Here is a 20,888-nt window from a genome sequence, read left to right on the forward strand (position 1 = left end):
TGAATAATCAGTGTAATCCATTTATCAGGATAAAAAGGTTACAATTGAATGAATTGGCAGTCTTGTGTACATGGGATCTGATGGTACAAATGCTACGACTATGCTGCAATGAATTACACAACGTGACGATTTTTCAAGAATGTGAATTGAACAAAGAAGATACACGGGCTCCCATGTAGATGGCGCGCTGGACTGACTGCTGCTTGGGGGAGCAGAAGAAATAATGTAGTAACCATCAATTATCTGACAAATATGTACCGAGAACCTGATCGCGTGGCCACAACAACTGCTTTGGTCAATAAGGTTTACTATGCTGCTTGTTTTCTCTCTTGAGTTGTACTTTGAGTTTTTTACCGTCTAATTGGAACCCATTCATCATACCGATGGCCGCCTGTGCAGAAGCAGGAGAATCGTAGCTCACAAAACCTGCACCCAGTTACAAACCAATTAGCACAATTAGCAAGATATACGCAGAGACAGACACAGAGAGAGGCCTTACCGAAGCATTTACTGACACCCGTTGCTTTGTCTACAAACACCTTAGCACTTAGTACTCTACCAAAACTCTGAAACGCACTGGAAAGTTCTTGGTCCCCATAATATTGTGGGATATGATAAATAAATAGATTGGCACCAGGAGGACCTGCAGACATGATTATTAGGCACCAGAATGCAACAGATATCACAATAGCAGTTATAACAATGGTAGACTTATTTAAGGATTGCATAATCGGATATGGGTTTAGATAGTGCAACCTAGTGTTACACCCACAATCAGAGCTATCAATCATTGTCTGGTATTCGTGCTGGAATATCGTGTACATCTTTTGATAGTCTCATGTGTATTTCACCACATCATATACTAATGTTCATTTTTGTGGATACGGGAAAATGTATGTAACACTAGAAAATGCACATGATGTGGAGACAAAATGAATATGACATTTTTAAAGTTGCATTAATACAGACAGAATGTGCTAACGACTACATCTACTCTCTGGAGAATAGTATTTTTCCCTTGCACAATAAATAAATAAGGTAGAATGTGGCTAACCTTCTATCTGCCCACCGGCATTGCTGCTGGGACTAGAAGATATGGCAGAATTGGCATTTGCATTTGGAACTTTAATTGAATTGTGAGAATTTCCAAAAGGACGATTGTTCATGAGACCACCAGGATATGATCCAGGATACTGCATACCAGGGACAGCAGGATAAGGGCTGCCCAACTGCATTGCATTAAATGATCTATGAACTGAACTGGGGGGCAGTTCAGGATTGACGACTCTTAGCGAGTTTCCTTGATTAACAGGTTGAACCATATTCTGGAATGTGGCTTGATTTTGCATAGGAGATATGGGGTATTGCATAAGTCCATATGTCCCTGGTGGCTGCACAGAAAATTAAAATCGGTAATACATTAAAAAATCTATGTTGATTGTTTAAGGGACAATTCAGTTTCTTGAAGCTCCACATGTAACACTTGGGTTATTTAAGTATCAATAGCATATCAAGGAGTAAAGCTAAGAAATTTCAGCAGCTTGAACGAAGCCCCCATTCCAATGCACTGGCAAGAGCCACCTTTTCTGTTTGCAACAATACCAAGGAACAAGCAAGAAACGATCCAAATGCCAATAGATAGAGATGTTACCAAAATTACTTTTACAATAAGAACACAAGTCAACAAAGAACATATTCTGAACAATGATTCACTGTAAAGAACTAAGAAAGAAAATATCTTGAAAACAAATTAGGATGAGCCTACTGCTGCTATTAATTATTAAACATTCTCTATGATATGGAAGTGCAGAATAGCACAAGTCACCTGATAACCAAATCCATTATATTGAGGCATATATCCCATCTGTAAAGCTCCAAATAGTGAAGATTGCTGCATAGGGCTTGCATTGGGCATATTAGATAACTGCAATTGAGCTTTTTGTGCCTTCCGAGCCTGCCTTTCCTTTTCTGTATCGGCCCATTTGACAACCAACGGTACACTAGAACCCTAACAAATATATCAGAGCTTGTTATTATTTATTTACAAAAAATTATGCATGGGTGTCTGAAGAAATCTAGAAAAATAACATTGTCATGGGTCAAGATCCAGCCCATGCCCCAATAAAACCGGACAGCCCAAAAGCCCACTCGCTGGTACTGTTCACGCCAGTGAACAGCAATGCGGGTACTGTAGCAGCAGACAAGTCCAGACCATAGAGAGAGACAAATCATCAATAAAAAGATAAGAAAGAATTAAAAGAAAAACCCTTCTTCTTGCCGTCCAGAAGCCTGGCGCTTGGCCGACCCTCACCCTCTCTCTCTCACGCCGCCGCCTCCTTGCACCCAAACCCTAGCCGCCGGCGACCTCTATGGTCGTCATCCCCCTCCTCTCCTCCCTCCAATAAACAACCACCGTTACAAATATAGAGCAAACCCAAAGTATCAGATGAGCTATCCAACAATACAATAACAGAAAATAGAAAATCTTTAAATTTCAGTATGTATATAATGAATACTAATCAAACAACCATATAGTTTGGACTTGCCACATTGCTAGCTATTCATCACTCAGGTGAAAAATGTTTCAATAGATTCCCCTTGCCTCTGCTTATTTTTATGTGCGAAAACGATTTCATGAGTACATGAATTTGTAGTGCGCGCACATCACCAGCAGTAAGTTAGCACCATATCGAGGTTGGATCACCAAACGACAATCATCAATTGAAAATTTAAGTAATGTAGGATTGGCTAGGGAAATTCAGGATAGTTTTGATGAAATCAATGGTTAGTACATTTGTATACTTTTCCCCCTCAAAAACAAAGGAGAATAGATTTGCACACTTAAACATACAATCAAACCATCTCAAATATTTGCAAGAGAATCTGGCCAAGAACTGGAATGGCACCACCATTTTGGACACATGGTTTGATAAATAGAGTACATAATTCAGTCAGAACTACAAGCTATATGTTATGCTCTCATGTGAATCAGAGTAATTTCAAACAACAATAACAAAGCCTTTTTAGTCCCAAGCAAGTTGGGGTAAGTTAATCAGAGAAATTTAAAACAATATGTTAAAAAAATTCTTTGATATCCAAACTCATTTATGTCAAACCTCTATTTTATGCTTCCCATTTAGAGCCTCAATAGCTGCCAGTGCTTGCTCCTTCGTTTCATATTTAAGGAAGGCACAGCCAGCTGCAAAAACCGAAGTCAATTGACAAGACAACAAAGTGTCAGATTCAAACAGCATTTGTATAATATAAGGAAAATAACTTCTCCGCAAGATATTACCTTTACTTGTTTGTTGTGAACCACTTAAAATTTGTAAATCCTTGATATTTCCATATTTGGAAAACAAATCAGTCAATTCAGTATCCGTGACATTTTTTGGAAGCATTCCAATGAAAAGCTTGTGTTCTGGAAATCATGACAAGTGTAAACATGAGTGGGCACTGTTCGTATCAGTACAAAGCAGGCAAATAAAAAAGTCTTGAGCAAAGACAGGTGTACAAAATCAGTGGCAAAGAGAACAGTTCTACTTAAAGAGTAATCATACCCAGCCTCTCCAACTCTCCATCAGCATATTTTACTTGCAAAGGACTTGATGCCTGAGTTAAAGAGAGAAAATAGAAGAGTGTCAAATAAAGTAGAGACAATACTGCAAAATCTTTATTTTATGAGTCTCATAGAAAAGGTGTCATATATGAGCATATCCAAGCGAGGCATCACAAGAGTATATACTAAAAGAAAACAATAGTAATGGGCATGTGTCTCAGTGGCTCCACAAAGTCAGTTTTTACCAACTACGAAGCATTCAAAACTTTGACCAACGTTAGGATGTGCATCTCTAACTACCATGACTTTATAGTATGCTTTCATATCACCATCTTTATTTGGTGAACTTTTGCCTCTTTTAGTCACATGAAATTCTGCAATCATGCAATGTTACTTCACATCTCAACAAAAAAACCCATCTCAGCAGGAGTGGGATTAGATATTTAGTCACTCTCTTGATGCGATTATTTGGGCAAAGACAGCTCAAGAAAGGAAGCAGTATCAATTTACAACAACCATCCATTGTCTAGGTCTAGTGCAATCATGATGTTTTTCTCATTCTGAAGAAAGGAAAATTTTCCTCCACAATAAAAAAAAATCCAAGAAGATACACTTAGATAAAAAATATACTTTTAGTTGCAATTGATGCTAGTCAAGACAAAAGTAATCATTTTCATGAAATTTTATATCAAGTTCAAAAGCTTTGCTAATACCCAACAGTTGCGTCTATCTAAAAAGTTTGACCTGGATAGACAGAGGCCACAATCAACCACAATAAGAGTTAAGCTTGCCACACTGAGTCCATTGTTTGGTTTGGGACCTCAATTAGGTGTGGCACAAAACTGAAGCTACAAAATGTTCATTTTCCATACAAGATGGATACAAAAGTGTGATGGCCAAATTGGTGGTCTAACTTCTGTTAGGTGTGCTGCTCTCAAAGAAAAGCCTAGGCTATTATATGGTTGGTGACCAGACGTTAGTTTATCATAGACCCAACTTTGTTGCCATCAAAAAACATACACAGTAGAAATGTAATACCCCGGCCCATTAGTGTTTCTGGTTTCTACCCGTGTGACCCAAGTGTTCCGGTGTGATGGGTTATGTCCTTTCCTTGATAGTTTAGATAGATTGGGATCAGTTTATAAGCCTTCATGCTCTAATCATAGCACATCTGGGTTAACCCTTTTACATGAAGCGATGACGAAAGTGTAAAAGAGGTGTTATACGTATGCGGACCCGTCTCACAGGTGGACTGGGCTGTAAACGAATTTTGGAGGTGAGGTGTTACAGATGGTATCAGAGCCAACTATCGCTGCACGACTGCATGCGTGTTAGCCCGTGGAGAACTAAAATCAGAACTTCCTCTTAAGCTTATGTCTATTGTTTGATAAATAAACTGCAACTACATCCTTCAACATTTAACTCATACAGGCATTACTGCATCAACAGGCCCGCAATCTCATTACACTTGGGCTTGGCACTTGTCAGGACTAACCATGAAAGGAAATCTCCAATATTCATCCTACTGTCCTGCATAAGAACAACTGTTTCCCAGCTCACAAGTCACAACATTGGAGATTGTAGAGATTACGTTTCTAGGAATGAGACTAAACAGACTAACTTTGTTAAATACCATATTACCACCCTGCAGATAATCAGACACCAGCCTTATAGAAGTGGTAACTAAAGATTCCTCATGGAGGGTTCAGACAGTATTATTTGTACTGTGAAGGGGTTGTTTTGTCTACTTCGCATGCTCTTAAAAAGACTGCATTGCATATTTGCATCAGAAGAACATATTCCAAACAAACAATGGCATAGCAAGACCAACTTTATTCAGCGAGAACTCATTCAAGAAAGTTTAAAGCTTATATTCTGCCTCCTACGTGGAAGAAAGAAAAAGAAGACCGCACCAGACTTAACACTATTCAGATATGTTCTTGAAGTCAGCAATAAAGCAATCTTCAGAAAAGTCAAACTGTGCCGAAACAATGACACACTGCCAAATGTAGAAACTAGGATACGTTCAAGCCCTACAATAATTTGGCGCTCTCCTTCACAAACCAATGGTTAATCACCTAAAATTTGAAGGAATCCAAAATGCTTAACTAAAACAGTTCCAAATTTTAAACCACCCATCAAAGTAACAGTCACTAAATTCAATTTCCCCATAGCGTACCACAAAAGATTCTTTTGACCCCGCCAAACAGCTAAAGTCACATATTAACTTCCAATGCTCCTGCCAACCAGATTATGGGATATTTACAGTTTGCGATCCTGAAAGAGCTAAAGGTGCTACAGTGGTTTCAGTTTGTAACAATGCCACCTAGGTAGATGGCATTAAAAAAACATGATAACGGAGCATAGCAAGATTAGAATGCTCACGTACCCCAGGGAGCGTGTGCTTGTTGTGGTAGGCATTTACAACCTTGTCAGCCTCCTCCCTTGAGGGGCATATGAGGAAGCAGCACCCTGCATTATGTTCAGAGTATGTAAAACTGTGGTCAAGTCAAGAAGCAGATGAACAAAATGAAGCAAACACTATGAAACTGGAATTGCACAGAGGCGAAGGTAACGGCGCTAGAAAGGGAAAATCTGACTTGTCAATGTCCGTAACAAACACCATTCAGGGAAAACAAGGCAATGTTTCTAATTTTGCATAAACGGCCTTTTCAACCAAATCTCCACATCCGAACACAAAAGGCCTAGTTTTTCTGAAGCCAACCCAAACCCAAGTAGCTAAAAATCACATCAATTCCACGCAAATGTAGCACATTTAAGTCTGCATTGCTCCAAAACAAGTTCAAGCCACACCAAATACAAACAAATATATTTGTTTGTTTTTGCAAAAAAAAATGAAAATATGGAGCCAACAAAATTGAATTTCAAAAACAGAAAAGCAAAAAATTAGCACAGGCATTGGAGAAAATGTACTAAGTTGACACAATTGAGACCTAATAAACTCAAATTCGTGCTGAAACCCCACCAACCAGAGAATTTGACGCGAGATCTCCCTCCAACATTGGAGCAAATCTATCCCCACAAGTATAAAACAAGTCAAAACACTAAAAAATTCCACCCGAAATCGAGCCCGAACAGCCGGCCCGGAACGCGAGCGAGGGTGGCGAGCCCAGATCCGCACCTCTGGAGACCTTGGTGGCCTTGTCCTTGATGACGGTGACCTCATCGACGGCGGCCACCTCCCGGAACATGGCGAGCAGCTCCGCCTCCGTCATGTGCTTGGGCACCTGCCCCACGAAGAGCTTCACGCTCTCCTCCTCCTCCCCTCCCTTCCCTCCTCCCTCCGCCGGCGCCGCCGCGGCGGGCGCCGCCTTCTCGCCGTCCTCCGCCATTGGCCGCTAGGGTTTCCGCCGGTGACTTGTTGCCGCTCGCTCGCTCGCTCGCTCGGGCTCGGCCGCGTCCGCCTCGTCGCCGCTGTTGCGCGAATTGTTTTTGGTTTTTGGGTTTAGGTGATGGAGGTGATGGCGTTGGAGTCCGGATGGAGCAATTAATAATTGCTAATGGATATGCACGCAGCAGTTGGAGACTCGACTCGGTGACTTGATGAGAGAGGAAGTGAATTGGCAATTGGGGGCAGTTGTTTTTTTTTCTCTGTATGTCTAGAGAGAGAGAGATTTTTTCTCTGCATTTAGAGAGAGAGTGTAATGGTGACTACTTGATGAGAGAGAAACAGAAGAGGGGGGCAGTTTGGTTTTTCTCTGTGTTTAGAGAGAGAGTGTGTGAGAGGAGATTGAGATTTTTTTCTCTGTGTTTAGAGAGAGAGAGTAATGATGACTACTTGATGAGAGAGAAACAGAAGAGGGGGCAGTTTGGTTTTTTCTGTGTTTAGAGAGAGAGTGTGAGTAGAGAGAGATTTTTCTGTGTTTAGAGAGAGGAGAGAGGAGAGAGAGTGAGATAGAGAGAAAGTTGAGAAGACAATGGAGGTTGTCCTTGTGATCTTCTTTTGCTGCAACGGTTTTTCATGCAGGTGTCTTTTTTGTTTTCTTTTATTTTTTCAAAAAAATGTTTTGTTTGTTTCTGTTAGGTAACTGTTCACACGGTTGGGTTACTGTACTGATTTGTTACTGCTAGAGAGTTATGCGGTAAATATTTACATCAGTCATTAGTCATTACACATGTGAGTGAATAGTAGCTATTTTTCAACTTAAGCTTGAAGCAAATTTATTTTGAGTCATCAGTTATAGTCAGCATTAGTGCCTTTTTTCCCTCAAATTTGCTTTATAATTTGCCCTTTCGTTTTCTTTCCATTTACATCACAGTCAGCACAAGTGTCTAATTTCGCTTATCATTTTATTTCGAGCAAATATTTTCGTGTATCATCGTGTGATGGTTGATTTTTTCAGATTCAATTTTTACCGTGAGAGAGATTAGTGACAAGGTTTTCACGAAACTATTTGTGCATAGTATATTTGACCAGCACAGGATTGTGGAGATCATGTCAACTCATGGACCACTTCAAAATTCAAACATGGCAGGATGTAGCGTGGGCAATGGACGATAGTAAACGCACTACTCGAACTAAAATATTCCCATTGACTGTGATATACGCTAGGGATAATTATAGAAATGATTATATTAAATCTATATTTATGTTTTTTAATAATATGCTATTTAAGAATGATTATCATTTATATTGATTAGCAAATATATGACTTGTTCGTAAATTGATCCCTAATCATATATTATTGTGATGATTTATAAAACCAGCAAATGTATTAATTGATGATCTCGTTTCACGAATCATATTTATAGAGATATCAAATGATCAAGCTATCACTAATGGTGGTACATATCTCGCCTTAAGCTTGACTGATATTATGAGACAAAAAGATTGGTACGTGTGTATATTAAGGTTTAGCTGATATGATTTTGTGTATACTTAGAAGTTGACATCTACTACTAAGGACCGCTATTGATTTCGATTTGAAAAGAGTTTTCGACTCGTAACTGTTTGTACATGAACCTAACGGGTCACATACTTAATGGAATAGAACAAGACATACAGATTGGGTCATATATGGGTTTGATTGTATTGTGATCTATGAAGAGTTAAAGTCCTAAAGGGGTTTCAACATTGGATCCCATTAGCGAGCTCTATATAAGGAGAAGCATGTAGTGGAGCGTGCGATGGTGAGCCACTTTGAAACCCTAGCCGCAACCCTCCACACGATCTCTCAAAACTCTAGCCGTGTGTGCGGTGCTAGCATATCGGCACTCGATAATTTTGCCAAGTATGTGTGAATACCATAAGACGATGCTGCTATTGCGGCGCTGATCTCCTCGATATGTAGATCTTGGCACTGCTACTTGGCTAGTCGATGACCTACTCGACTGGTCGACATACCTGCCCAACGCTAGTTGCAAAGCACGATACGACCACTCGGAGCTGGTCGAGGACACGACAGACTTGCTTAGTGGTTGGTCGAGAGACTAATCGAGAACGCGACAGACTTACTCGGTGGCTGGTCGAGGGATTGGTTGAATAGCGCGACCACTACTCGAAACTGATCGAGGAACGTGACCACTTGTGTGGATGTACTTTAGAACCACTAATACATATCCATAAGTTGACCATAGCTATAGTACTAGAATCCAAAATATCAAATATGAATGCCAGAGTATTGAAAAAGAGAAAGATTACACGTCATGCTATGTTTTTCTTGTAGTTCAATCTTGAGATGTATTCGGCACTTCTAATAAATTTAGAATTCAAATTAGCATGTTATATTGTCCTAAGGATACATATGTAGGATATCAAAGCTATTGCTGGCTACAAGCTAGCATAAATAACGGAGCTATTGGTAGCCCTAGCGCTCATAGATAATATAGCATAACATTGGCTCATAGCTTAGCGTTTGGGATCCCAAACAGCTAGCTACTTAGAACATTGCCGTTAACTCACTTAGGTTTCTCTAAAAAATCACTTAGGTTCCACTGCCCTGACAGATGGTAACAAAAAAGCACTAAATTGCAAGCCATGGACCATGGACCCAAGAAATGATGGACAAGGACATGAAGGCAACAAAGAGACACATGACAAACAATTGGAACCCTTCCTGTCAATCCTCCCACAACAAAGCTGGCATGTCTGCTTTTCTACAGACCGAGGAGACATATCCGACAGTATCAAGTGCCAACCATTCACAGACACTCTAATAGTTATCTTTTAGCTGAGATAGTATATTTTTCAAACTTAAGTCATATCGTTCATAATTTCTCATAACTCACAGATAAGAAAGAGGTTAAGGTGACTTGTAAGTCTAGATCTCCATCTCTTCTTCAAAAGTTATTACTTACTCTCCTCTCTACTTTGTGAGGTATTGATAATCGTGCTAGTCATAATATTGAGAATTATGCTCTATCAACTAAGAGATGTCAGCTATCTCAAACAAGTGGCGATGCCCTAAATGAGCTGTGAAATCACTGGGGAATATAGCCCCCCCCCCCCCACCCCAGTTCACCTGCAAACGTTCAGAAATGCCTGTCAAATGTGTGGGTTCATCACATGATTAAAATGATGTGGATGTTGGATAACTTGATAAACTTTAAAAGAGGGGAGAAAAAAAGAGAGGAAGAGAACAAACATCAGGGCAGGGGCTAACGCTGGACCCTGGATGGCTGGATCTGCTTTTGATGATGCGATGCCCGTGTAAATACTAGGGCGCAGATGTGTCAGAATGATTTGGGGCACTACTGCAAGGTACAGACCCAAAAGCTCCCATTGGAGGATGCCTCTTCTTTCATGATACTAAGATAACATCTTTATCAAAGCTGATGGATGGATGCTTGGGCCTTGATATCTTGTACAGTTTCAAAAAGAAAAAACACTCGTTATCAATGGCAATTTGATGGATTTCTTGTAAAATAGCTGGTAGTCTGGTAGGAGTACTTCTCAACAAGGTCCACGAGTTCCGAACGAGTCAAATAACTCTCTGTCGTGCTTGGGTATTTCCAGCGAGGATGCCATGCATTATTTTGCTTTTGGTAACAAAGGACCAAACGACAAGTTTCTATGATGCAATGAAAGAAACCTGCACTGCAAGATCACAGTGCCATATGTTCTGTTCCCTCCAGAGGACCAGAGAGTCCTATCTATAGACTGAGAGATTTCTTCAGAAATCTGTTCCTGGTCAGATTGAGAGTAGCTGCAGTAGCAGTACGCTACTCCTAGCTATATATGGCTCTTCCCTCCAAAGCCGCTGAACATAACTGGAGAACACCATAACACAAAGGCTACCCAAAAAAGGAGTGTCCAAACCGACAGATCTCTTTCCTCAGGAGAGAGAGAGAGAGAGAGAGAGAGAGAGAGAGAGAGAGAGAGAGAGAGAGAGAGAGTTCCCAGCAGCAAATTGCAGTTGCTAGGAGAGATAAAAGGGCAATTTGCTCCATGAGTAGTATAGTAATTCTAGGCTGGCTTCCAGTGCGGCCACATGCTTTGTGTCTGCTGCAAACTGGCAAGGCCCGTGGCCGTGATACAAAACAGCAGCGTGGACGTTAGCGAGTCAACTTATAACCACAGCCACTCTGTCTGTTCCTGTTAATAAATCTGTTATCATGCCCACAACTAAGCTAACACAGTCCACTTCCCAGTTGCACAATTAGCGCCAAATGCAACCTGGTATTAAAGAAATGATATAATATCTCCTCTATTTTGTTTAACCAAATCTAAGCATCTGATGGAGTCCTTTCATAATCAAGGCTAGCCTAGCAGCCAGTAGGCAAAGAGGTAGAACGTCTCCACCTGATGCTCACCTCATGAAGGTGCATAAACAAGCCTCCCATTTTGTAGTTCATATGTTTTCTACAAAATTTCACTCGCATCAGATAGGAAGAATCACAGGGCACACACCGCACAGCCCAGTACCAAGCTTACCAGCCCACGGCAGTGTCAGAAAAAAGGAAGAAGGCACAGTGATTCAGTGAAGTGAAGGCAATGGATATTGCCTTGGATTGATCGAGAGATCACTTCTTGACGAACTGGAGGCCGTTGGCCTGGGAGTAGCGCTCCATGAAGCGCATGAACCTGTCCCACTCCCGGGGCGTGCGCATCACGTACTTGGCCTCGATCCGCGCCGGCTTCCCGTTCACGAACTTGGCGCTCACGTCCACCGACTGCAGCACGCCCTCCTCGTCGATCATGTAGAACCCCGTGATGTCCCCCAGCTCCGCCGACGAGTCGAACACCGACGGCTCATCGAACGTGAAGATGGCCACGCCGTTGGTGCCGTCCCGGGACTTGGTCAGACGCACGTCGGGGATCGTCTGCTCGTCCGTGCCCTGGATGAACTGGATCGACGGCTTCGCCATCATCACCACCTGCACCGTGGAACGGGAGCTGCAGCATAGCCGTGGTCGGGGCGCTGGCCGGCACTGCAAGGACACGCCGCTGAAGGAGGAGTACAAGCTCTGCTGGCTAGGGGAACCAGAACCTGCATGGTGTGAGATGTCAGATTGACAAATGGCAATGGCAGGTTTAAGTTCTTGAGCAGAATTGCATCTTGTGATCCCGGTACAATTGAACATGGAAACAAGTACGACGTGTGTCAGCGTGGGTATGTCGGTACGACAATGTACTTAACTGGCTTGCCAGAGAACTAAAATGGCGACAAGTGCACATATCAAATAAACTGTGACCTGATGCAATCATGCAGAGTTACACATACTACTAAAAGACTAATTCCATGGATAAGCAGAAGAATCACCTCGATATTTAAGTTAAATAATAAATATGGTTTGTCAATTAAGTATCATGCTAGAATAAAGCTCATTCAGACACTTCGGTTTGTGTGATTTTTCAGACATATAAGCTCGGGTTGCTCTGTAGATCAAATTAATCTCATCAGATTCTGGGCTTACAGGTTTCACCAAATATTTTTTTTGGTGAAGAAGCCCGATACATATCATTCTCTTTCTGAAACACTTCCGTTAAAATTGATGACTTCCACATGGACAATCATGCATGTTAAGAACAGATAGATATCAACTCCATTTACTCCTAAACTAGTAAACTCCATAATTTTTGATGTATAATGGTTATTCTTTTCCAAACATTCTGAACACTGCACGGAGTAAATATCTTTCTACACATTTTTTTGTCATGGGACTACAATTCATCATAAAGCCAGCTACTCCGAATATATTTCTTTTGTTCTACAACTACAGACAATAAGCCAATCCTTCTTAACTTTCCTGAGGCAGCTCCCTGAACCACACAACACTAGATGGGCCAACAGAGAACAATAGAGAGATACATGCTGAATTGCTAACTACAGTACATATACCACTAACTTGACGTTAGCATAGTGCAATAGAGATCTTCATATGCTGCATGAAGACATTCATGCATTGCTCACAGGCTCCCAGCAAGTGCTTATGCTACATCACTACGACAAAGAAATGGAAATGGGAATGCAGTTTCAGTGAAGGCAATACCTGCAACGCATCGACGTGGCTGTGCCCGCGCTGAGACCGGCGAGGCAACAGCAAGAGCCTTCATCACTGCGGCCATCCTGCGGCTGGGTGGCTCAGCTGGGAGGAGCTGGATGGGGGAGCGGAGCTAGTGTCCAGAAGGAAGAAGAGGAGGGGTAAAATGCAGAAGGAGCTGCGGTTGAGTGGTGCAGAGGGGGGAGAGAGTGGAAGGGGTGATTGGGTGGTGGTGTGTCCCAAAGGCAGCCATCCATCATCCCTCTGGATTTTAGTCCTCTCTTCTAACAACTGCCTCTCATGCCATCCCTCCATGTTTCAAGTATTTGCACATATACCCTGAATACCTGATGGGTCCCGCAACCCTTCTCTTCCTCTCTGCTCTCAGTCTCTCCTCTCTCGAGAGCATGCATACAGTCGTTTTGAACCGAAACAGAATTAGAAAATTATGCCATGCAGTTAAAAAAATTCGATATGTTCTAGCTAAACCCTATAAACATAGACTAGACAGAACTCATTGAAAAACATGGAGTAGACAGCAGAGCCTTCAAACCAGATACCTGTGTCGCATTTGAGAGAGCCTGCAGGAAATACTCGGTGAAGTGAAACAGGGGTGAAGCTACAGCTTGTTCTCGGGGTCACGCGACCCCAACGAAATTCCATGAAACCTATTGAAACCTACTGTTCACCATTGCCGTGGACCCCATCACGCAAGGGTACCCGGTGGTCTTCGCGGCTGGCTTCGCCCCTGAAGTGAAACATTTTTGGTGATTCTTGGCATTGTATAGCTTCTATGGTTTTTGATCCACCGTTTAATCAACAATGCTATGACCACAGGGTTTCGTCAATCCTTTATCTTGCAAAATGCTCCTAACTTGTACCGCACCACTCCACATGTCTCTGTATGCATAAAGGTTTGAAACAGTTACATAATAGCCACTATTTTCAGGCTCCACATGGATCAAATGCTTGGCAATGGATTCACCCATCTTGAGTTCAGTGTTGCTACTGCAAGCACTTAACAGTGCACCCCAAACTCCATGTGCTTGTTGGGATGGTAAGCTCTCCACAAATTTATGCGCTTCCTGCAGCCGACCAGCCCGTCCAAGCATGTCTACAATACAAACATGGTGTTCTGGTGTTGGGATAATCCCAAATTTTTCTGACATAAGGTGGTAATACTTCCATCCTTCGTCAATAAGTTCAGAGTGACTGAAGCTGACAAAAGAGCAATAAACTTTTGTGGCTTCCGTTCCAGAATCATTCATCTTCCAGAAAATTTCTATAGATTTGAACCCATGGCTATGTAATCCAAAAGCTGATATCATGGAGTTCCAGCCAGCAACTGATTTTTCAGCAGAAGCTTCGAATACTGACAGCAATTCCAGTCTTCAACACTTGCAATACATATCAACAAGTGACGCTGAAATAAAAAGATTATTTTGCACACCAGACCTGACCACATGCCCCTGTATGCTCTTTCCCTGTCTAAAATTTCCAAGCCAAGTGCAAGCACAGATAATACCGTCTATAGATATTACATTAGGTGCACAATCCTCCACCTTTTGATAGAATTGCAATGCTCTCCAGCCTTTGATATTCTGCGCGAAGCCAGATATCATACAATTCAAGGAGCACAAATTTCTACGTCCCATGCTATAAAAAATCAATTCAGAACTTCTAGTATCTCCAAAGCGGAAGTACATGGCTAACAATGAATTTTTCACCCTCAAATTGGATGCAAGCAAGTGCTTCAGGGTCATGCAGTGGATGGATTTCCCTAGTGATTGCAGATTAAGACTTCGACATGCAGATAAAATGCTAACTAATGTAATACTGTCAGGACTTATGGCCAAAGAGGAATGCATGAACTGAAAGGATTCTAATGCGTCTTTGTAGAGTCCATTTTGTATACAACCAACTATGATTGCATTCCATGAAACAATATCTTAGATGGGTATTATTCTTTGCATTGGTGAAAAGGCAGACGGTGAGTCACCACAGCTTATGTACATGTGCATCAAAGCATTAACAGCGGAAAGTTCACTTGAAAATCCATACTTCAGGATGAAAGAGTGAAGGGATTTGCAAAACCTAAGTCCTTCTGGACAAGAGCATGAAGGTATGACACCCAGAATAGTGGTCAAGCTGCAGCGTAAACCCTCAGAAAGTAACCTTTTGAACAGTGATTGAGTCTCTTCTCTTTGTGAATCAATCCTTGAGTAGCCAGAAATCATTGCGTTCCATGATATCAGGTCTCTTCTTGGCATTGCTCTAAACAACAGGCTTGCGGTAGATGGGTCGTCACATTCAAATACAAATCAAGCAAGCTATTTCCCACGGAAGGCTCCTCATGCAGAAGTCCTTTTCTGATTATGTATCCATGGAATACTTTCCCTTCAGAGAGTAGGCCTTGATCAGCACAAGCTGAAATTATGGTCAACAAAGTGGCAACATCTGGATGGTTCTCGGATCTCATTTCCAGGAAAACAATAAGGGTTTCGCTTAGTCTTTCATTCTTGAGATGGTATCCCTATACGGCATCCTCTGAAACACGCCCTCCGAGGAGTAAAAATCACCACACTTTGCATACATGTCGATGAGTGCGTTCCAAAGGCTCCAATCATCGGCGTCGAGGCATCTCTTCACGGCCACGCCATGAAGCGCCATCCCATGCGCCAGGTTACCCGCGCGGGACGCACCGGACAACATGACGACCGCCGTCGTCGAATCAACCATCCCGAGCTCTTTCGCCATCCGCCGGAAAAGAACCACGGCGTCATCGTAACGGTGATTCAGCGTCAGGGCGTTGATGGCCGCGTTCCACAGGATCACGTCGGGGGCGACGGCGGTCTCGTAGAACAGCGCCAGCGCGGCGCCCGCGCCGCGCGCCCTGGCGTAGGCCGTGAGCACGGACGTGAGCACGGGCAGGTCCAGCACGGCGCCCGACTTGTGAGACGCGCAGTGGAGGGACGCGACGACGTCCGCATTCCCCGAGGAGGAGGAGGCAGTGAGGGCGCGCACGATGGCGCCGGCTCTGTGGGGGCGTTTCGTCGAGCATGTGGTGGGCGTTGTCCGGAGGCGACGAGGTCCGGAGGAACTTGGTGGCGAGTAGGCTGGTAATTTGGCGTCGCATCCACTGCCGCAGCGCGTCGAGTTTCGGGTAGTAGGCCGGCGGTTGCAGCTCTGCTCCGGTCCGGTTGGAGAATTCAGACTTCAGAGGGCGAACCGGCGAAGCTCCTTTTTTTTTTTTTAAGAAGAACCGGGTCTGGTTTTCATTTACGAAGCATAAGCATTACAGCACAGTTACAAAAGGACCCCTGAAAAAGATCGAAATTACAACTCAACCCATGAGAGGACCTTACCTTCTACTTCATCCGATCGATCTAACCAAGAACGGCCACATCTCACCGGCGTTGAACGGCGAACCACCCCAGGAAGGAGTCAGAGACCGCACGCTCAACTGGCGAGAGCACTTCACCTTTTTGCAAACAAACCGGTGAAGCTCCTCGCCACCTCGGTATTTGTGGTGGGCCAAGAAGGCCCACAATTTCCTTTTACGTTGAGAAGAGCATATAAAATTTTGACCCAGCCCCACAACGTTTTGTTTTGTGTGTAGCCCTTGTGGTGTTATACCGTCTCCAATAAAAACTCTAAAAATTCATCTTCTATAATATTATTATAGCATCCTCTACTACTATTATATTATTATAGCATCCTCTACTACTATTATATCATCATCTATTTTTTTATCTCCAACGATTACTATATTTTCTACCTTCCATCACTCTCCTCCTTCTCTCGGACCCACGTGCATACGCTAGCTATAGTAATACGGGAGCTGTATCCGGCCGCAAATTTGCCGACTCCTGTCCCCAACCCGCTTCACTGTATCCTAGAAAAAGCAGCTATGCGGTAGCTGTTGGAGAGGGAAGCGGGAGCTAGAATCAGCAAATCGTGCTCTACAGTATTTTTGCGGCAGCACATATCGTCTCCGTTGGAGGCCTTAGCCACTGATTGTTTGGAAGTAATTAGAAGTTTAGAAAAGAAGAGCTTATGACATTACAGTGTTATCTTGAATAAAATTCACTCAGGAAGCATCATGTAAGTGAGATTTAGTTCAAGTATGAAACGAAGAATTTTAACGTAGAAGTTCATAGGTTAGCGAAGAGTGTATGCTTGTTGGCTCTAGGAGATATGTCTGACTCCTGAGGTCATCAGAATTTCTCCATATACGTTTAAGCGTCCTTGATAAAGAATAATATGCTACTTTTCTAAAAAAAAAAAAAAGCTCTTGCTTGGGCCTATTATGAATTATGATAGGTTTTTGATACCAAATCTCAGGATTAAGTAGAAATTAAAATCACTCTAAGGATCTTTTAGAACGCATAATATTAAAAACATACAAATAGAAAAAATGCAAGGTTAAATGGCATATCACATTGAGGGCCCGTTTATATAGGTTATGACTTAAGAGCTTCTGGTTAGTTGAGAAAGTGATTGTGACTGTTAAATTTTGGTTATTGTTTTTTATAATAAAATTTTAGCTTCTCGGCACACTAAAAACCACAAAAGCCTGTCAGAACCTCCTTCTTAGCTTTTATTCATTTCAGCTACAATCACTTCCTCAGTCAATCAAAAGCCACCAAAACCTGATACCAGAAGCTAGTTGTTTGGATAGCTTCTGACTTTTTTTTAACTTTTCTCTAAAAAAAAGCCTGAAAAAAACCTATCCAAACGGAGAGTGTGAATCCTATAAAATAAAAAGGCACATAAAAAATGCAGGAATGACTGTTTAGATGGAACTCATAAAAAACATAAAAATCAGATCAGAAAGATAGACACAAAGGAAATTTTCCATGAGTTTGGACCTCATGTTACAATTATTCCAAAATTTCTATAAAAAAAGTCATTCTATTGTATTTTCGTAGTAATTTGGCAGGTCCATTTATTTGTTCCAAAGACCCTTACAGGAAAAATTCATTAGGACTGAAATCATCCAAAATTCCTATAAAAATTCTACAATCCAAAGGATGCCTAGAAAGTTCAAATTTACACCAAATTCCAAAATTTTCTGAAGCAGCTCTCACATCGAAACTCAAACTACGGGTAAGTGTCTTGGTTACGACTACCGGTTCCTTCTGGGACAGGCACCACCAGCTCCAGGCTCCAGCTTCCAATGAAGACTTGCGAGGACTTGGCAGCATCTGCAGCGTCCGATTCTCCTCCAAGACGACGACACCGCGCAAACCAAGGACAAGGAGCAGTGGAGATTCGCGCGCCATGGAGGATTCTTCCGAGTGGTCTCGCTCCAACCTACTACGGCGTCGTCTCCACAGGACTAGTAGTAATCAAGTAGCAGACAGGCACGTGAGTGGCTACTTACTCCACTGGCCTCTTCCTCATCGCACACAGCTCACAGCTCACAAGAGTGAAGCATGCAGCGGCTTCAGATCGGACAGTTCAACGTCACGCAACTTGACGTCCTCTTGCTTGGGTTGGACCTCAGCTTCTCCACAAGGACAGTAAATCTTACCATGCTGCTGGAATCGCAGCTGGTAATATCGTCGGTGACAACACGAGTGATTAATTACCAATATAATTATTGCAGGGTATAATGGAGATTGAGCTTGCGAGCAAATGGACACTGCACGTGAAGAAGCTAGCCTGACGACCGATCCCATCTTGAATTCTTGATCATGCTACAACATCGCGGATGTCCTTTTCCTATCATTGGATGCAGTTTGTCTACCTTCACATGTACATCTCATTTCAACTTTGGTGGATTTTTTCGTTTTCGAAAAAAAAAAGTTTGGTGAATTTTTATGTAGGGCCTCGTGAGATTGGGGAGCTGCGTCTGTTCTTCAGGCTAGAGTAAAACGGTAACATGGCATAAGTACAGTCGTAATAAGCATTCTGCTCTTTGCCTTTTGTCCAGTATCTGTTAAGACAACAATTCGCAGCTGGAGCAGCTACTGCTTCTGGTTTTGCATTGGCATCAACTGCTACTCAAGACATATATACCTCATCTTGAACTTGGTGCAGTTACCCTCACAGTGTCAACAAGCTAGCCAACAAAGAAAATTACTACAAATCCATTTGATAATATGAATAACGCAATAACAAATCCATTTTAACAGCAAACGTATTAGAATTTTTTTTATCGGTTGGTTTCCAGAAACAACGGTCGATATTCTTGGTAGATATTCGTTGTTCAGAGACCACGTGAGCTTCTCTAATCATGGCTGTCTTAAACCAAGAGATCACATGCCTGCAGTAGTTGGTCATGTCTTAAAAGTTAATTTCTTGGCAAAGTGGCAATGCCAGAGGCTTTATGCTGATAATCATGAAGTGATGATGAGCTAAAGTGTGGTGTCAGTCTGAAGGAACAAGACAGTGAGAATATAGAATTTCGATGTGTAGTTGCAGTTGTACACTACCCTTTTTGGTGAATTGTCATGTACCCTTTCAGAGTTTTCAAGTCTTTTAAATCATAAAGTCACTGAGAGAAAAGGGAACTGTCATAAACTTTCCAGGTTAAGCATTAAGAGAAGGAATAAAAAACAATTTCCTAGCATGCACTACCAATGATCTAATCAATCAGTTCTAATAATTCAATCACATACACACGATTGCAACCAGGGCCTCTACAGCTCTTTGTGGCCTTGCGGATGGTTTTGAGGACCATCTAAGCAAGAACATAGTTGGCGCATGGGGTTTATGCAGTTGAAGAACCATCAGTCAAAGTAGAGTATGAAACAAGCAAAAATGGATCCAATTTTAAGTTTTCCATAAGAAATCGTAGTTGAGCAATCAACTATAATGCCTCCAAATTTATTACAAGAATCACCCAAAAAAATCTCCACATAACAAAGACTACAAAACAGAAAGGCTATAACATACTCCAAAAATATGAATGAAAAGAAAAGTAAAATTTACAGGAGAGGATCTAAAAACTGATGAAACGAAGTAACAATTCTTCACAAGGACAAGAGCGCAAATGGCTGCAGAGCCAACCAACCAATGGCCAACTTTTCCTGCACGCCTGAAGGCTGCGACATGCTCTGCCCCAGTTTCAGCAGCTGGTGTCCCATCCACGAGGACCTGAGGACCATGGCTCGCCCACTCCACTACACCAACCACATGGCCAGCAGCCCCACGGGGAGCGCCCACGCCACGCTCGCTGCGGCCCGGGGCGGAGCCGGCGCGGGGGACTGCGCCGCGACTGCGGGCGCGTAGCCGTACGGCGCGAACGCGGAGTTGGGCTCGAGCGCGTCCGGGTTGGGCGGGCTCGGGCTGGACGGGATGGTGGGCACCGCTTCGGACGGCGGCACGGCCGCGCCGTCATCGGCGGGGGAGGGGAGCACCGGCATTATGTCCGGCGACAGCGCCGGCGGGAGCGCCAAGTGGGAGTGGTGCTGCCTGGGGAGGCGCGGGAGCGGGTACTCGGGCGCCGCGGAGATGGCCGACGCCCGGAGCGCGGCCGCTGCGGGCGTGGCGCACGCCGCGTGGTGGAGGACCAGGACGGCGAGGCCGACGAGGAGGAGCCGACCGCGCGCGAGGGTTCTCGCCATTCGTTGCTGTCCGCGCTTGGGCCGCCGGGCGCGGGTGGCGGCGAGAGCGGGAGGGCAGAGGATTGCTTGGCGAGGTGTGCACTGCCGCCTTGCAGCCGGCGTAGCGGTGTGGGTGTGAGGCAGTGGAGTGTGGAGTGGTGGTCTGGGTGGGCACATGTTACATGGCGGCACGCCGCCGTGACTGACGCTGCACACTGTAAGGTATCCTTGGGCCTTGGCCAATTGGACACAAATCCATTGCATGCGGGCTAAGCCCACGTGTCAGCAGACGTGATGTAACTGCAAAAATTGTAAATCTAAGCTGCCATTGC

At 43.3% G+C, this 20,888-nt stretch overlaps 3 protein-coding genes and 1 pseudogene across 3 annotated transcripts; all 4 read right to left on the bottom strand.

The window, feature by feature from the left end:
* LOC133928730 (RNA-binding protein BRN1-like) lies at positions 1-7,279 on the bottom strand. Its single transcript, XM_062375192.1, has 9 exons — positions 6,702-7,279; positions 5,949-6,031; positions 3,561-3,612; positions 3,296-3,421; positions 3,117-3,199; positions 1,826-2,008; positions 1,055-1,391; positions 500-643; positions 1-426 (listed from the first exon to the last, which is right to left on the bottom strand). The coding sequence occupies exons 1-9, from the start codon at positions 6,910-6,912 to the stop codon at positions 296-298; spliced, it is 1,350 nt and encodes a 449-aa protein (XP_062231176.1). The 5' UTR covers positions 6,913-7,279; the 3' UTR covers positions 1-295.
* Positions 7,280-11,342: 4,063 nt separating this feature from the next.
* Positions 11,343-13,234, bottom strand: LOC133928746 (photosystem II reaction center PSB28 protein, chloroplastic-like). Its single transcript, XM_062375213.1, has 2 exons — positions 13,013-13,234; positions 11,343-12,009 (listed from the first exon to the last, which is right to left on the bottom strand). Exons 1-2 carry the CDS (start codon positions 13,086-13,088, stop codon positions 11,543-11,545), a joined length of 543 nt encoding a protein of 180 aa, XP_062231197.1. The 5' UTR covers positions 13,089-13,234; the 3' UTR covers positions 11,343-11,542.
* Positions 13,235-13,440: 206 nt separating this feature from the next.
* LOC133928738 (pentatricopeptide repeat-containing protein At3g26630, chloroplastic-like) lies at positions 13,441-16,238 on the bottom strand (annotated as a pseudogene).
* Positions 16,239-19,757: 3,519 nt separating this feature from the next.
* LOC133891032 (vegetative cell wall protein gp1-like) lies at positions 19,758-20,759 on the bottom strand. The gene has a single exon (XM_062331723.1). It carries the CDS (start codon positions 20,731-20,733, stop codon positions 20,134-20,136), a length of 600 nt encoding a protein of 199 aa, XP_062187707.1. The 5' UTR covers positions 20,734-20,759; the 3' UTR covers positions 19,758-20,133.
* Between the last annotated feature and the right edge of the window lie 129 nt (positions 20,760-20,888).

Source organism: Phragmites australis, chromosome 1, assembly GCF_958298935.1.
Source record: "Phragmites australis chromosome 1, lpPhrAust1.1, whole genome shotgun sequence".
In the NCBI taxonomy this organism is placed as follows: domain Eukaryota; kingdom Viridiplantae; phylum Streptophyta; class Magnoliopsida; order Poales; family Poaceae; genus Phragmites; species Phragmites australis.

Coding starts and splice junctions, on each gene's coding strand:
- LOC133928730 (XM_062375192.1), bottom strand. CDS start 6,912: ATGGCGGAGGACGGCGAGAAGGCGGCGCCCGCCGCGGCGGCGCCGGCG. Junction 2,009..3,116: donor ATGGGAAGCATAAAATAGAG/GTTTGACATAAA, acceptor TATATTTGTTAG/GGTTCTAGTGTACCGTTGGT. Junction 1,392..1,825: donor ATAATGGATTTGGTTATCAG/GTGACTTGTGCT, acceptor TTTTCTGTGCAG/CCACCAGGGACATATGGACT.
- LOC133928746 (XM_062375213.1), bottom strand. CDS start 13,088: ATGGCCGCAGTGATGAAGGCTCTTGCTGTTGCCTCGCCGGTCTCAGCG. Junction 12,010..13,012: donor GCCACGTCGATGCGTTGCAG/GTATTGCCTTCA, acceptor CACACCATGCAG/GTTCTGGTTCCCCTAGCCAG.
- LOC133891032 (XM_062331723.1), bottom strand. CDS start 20,733: ATGTGCCCACCCAGACCACCACTCCACACTCCACTGCCTCACACCCAC.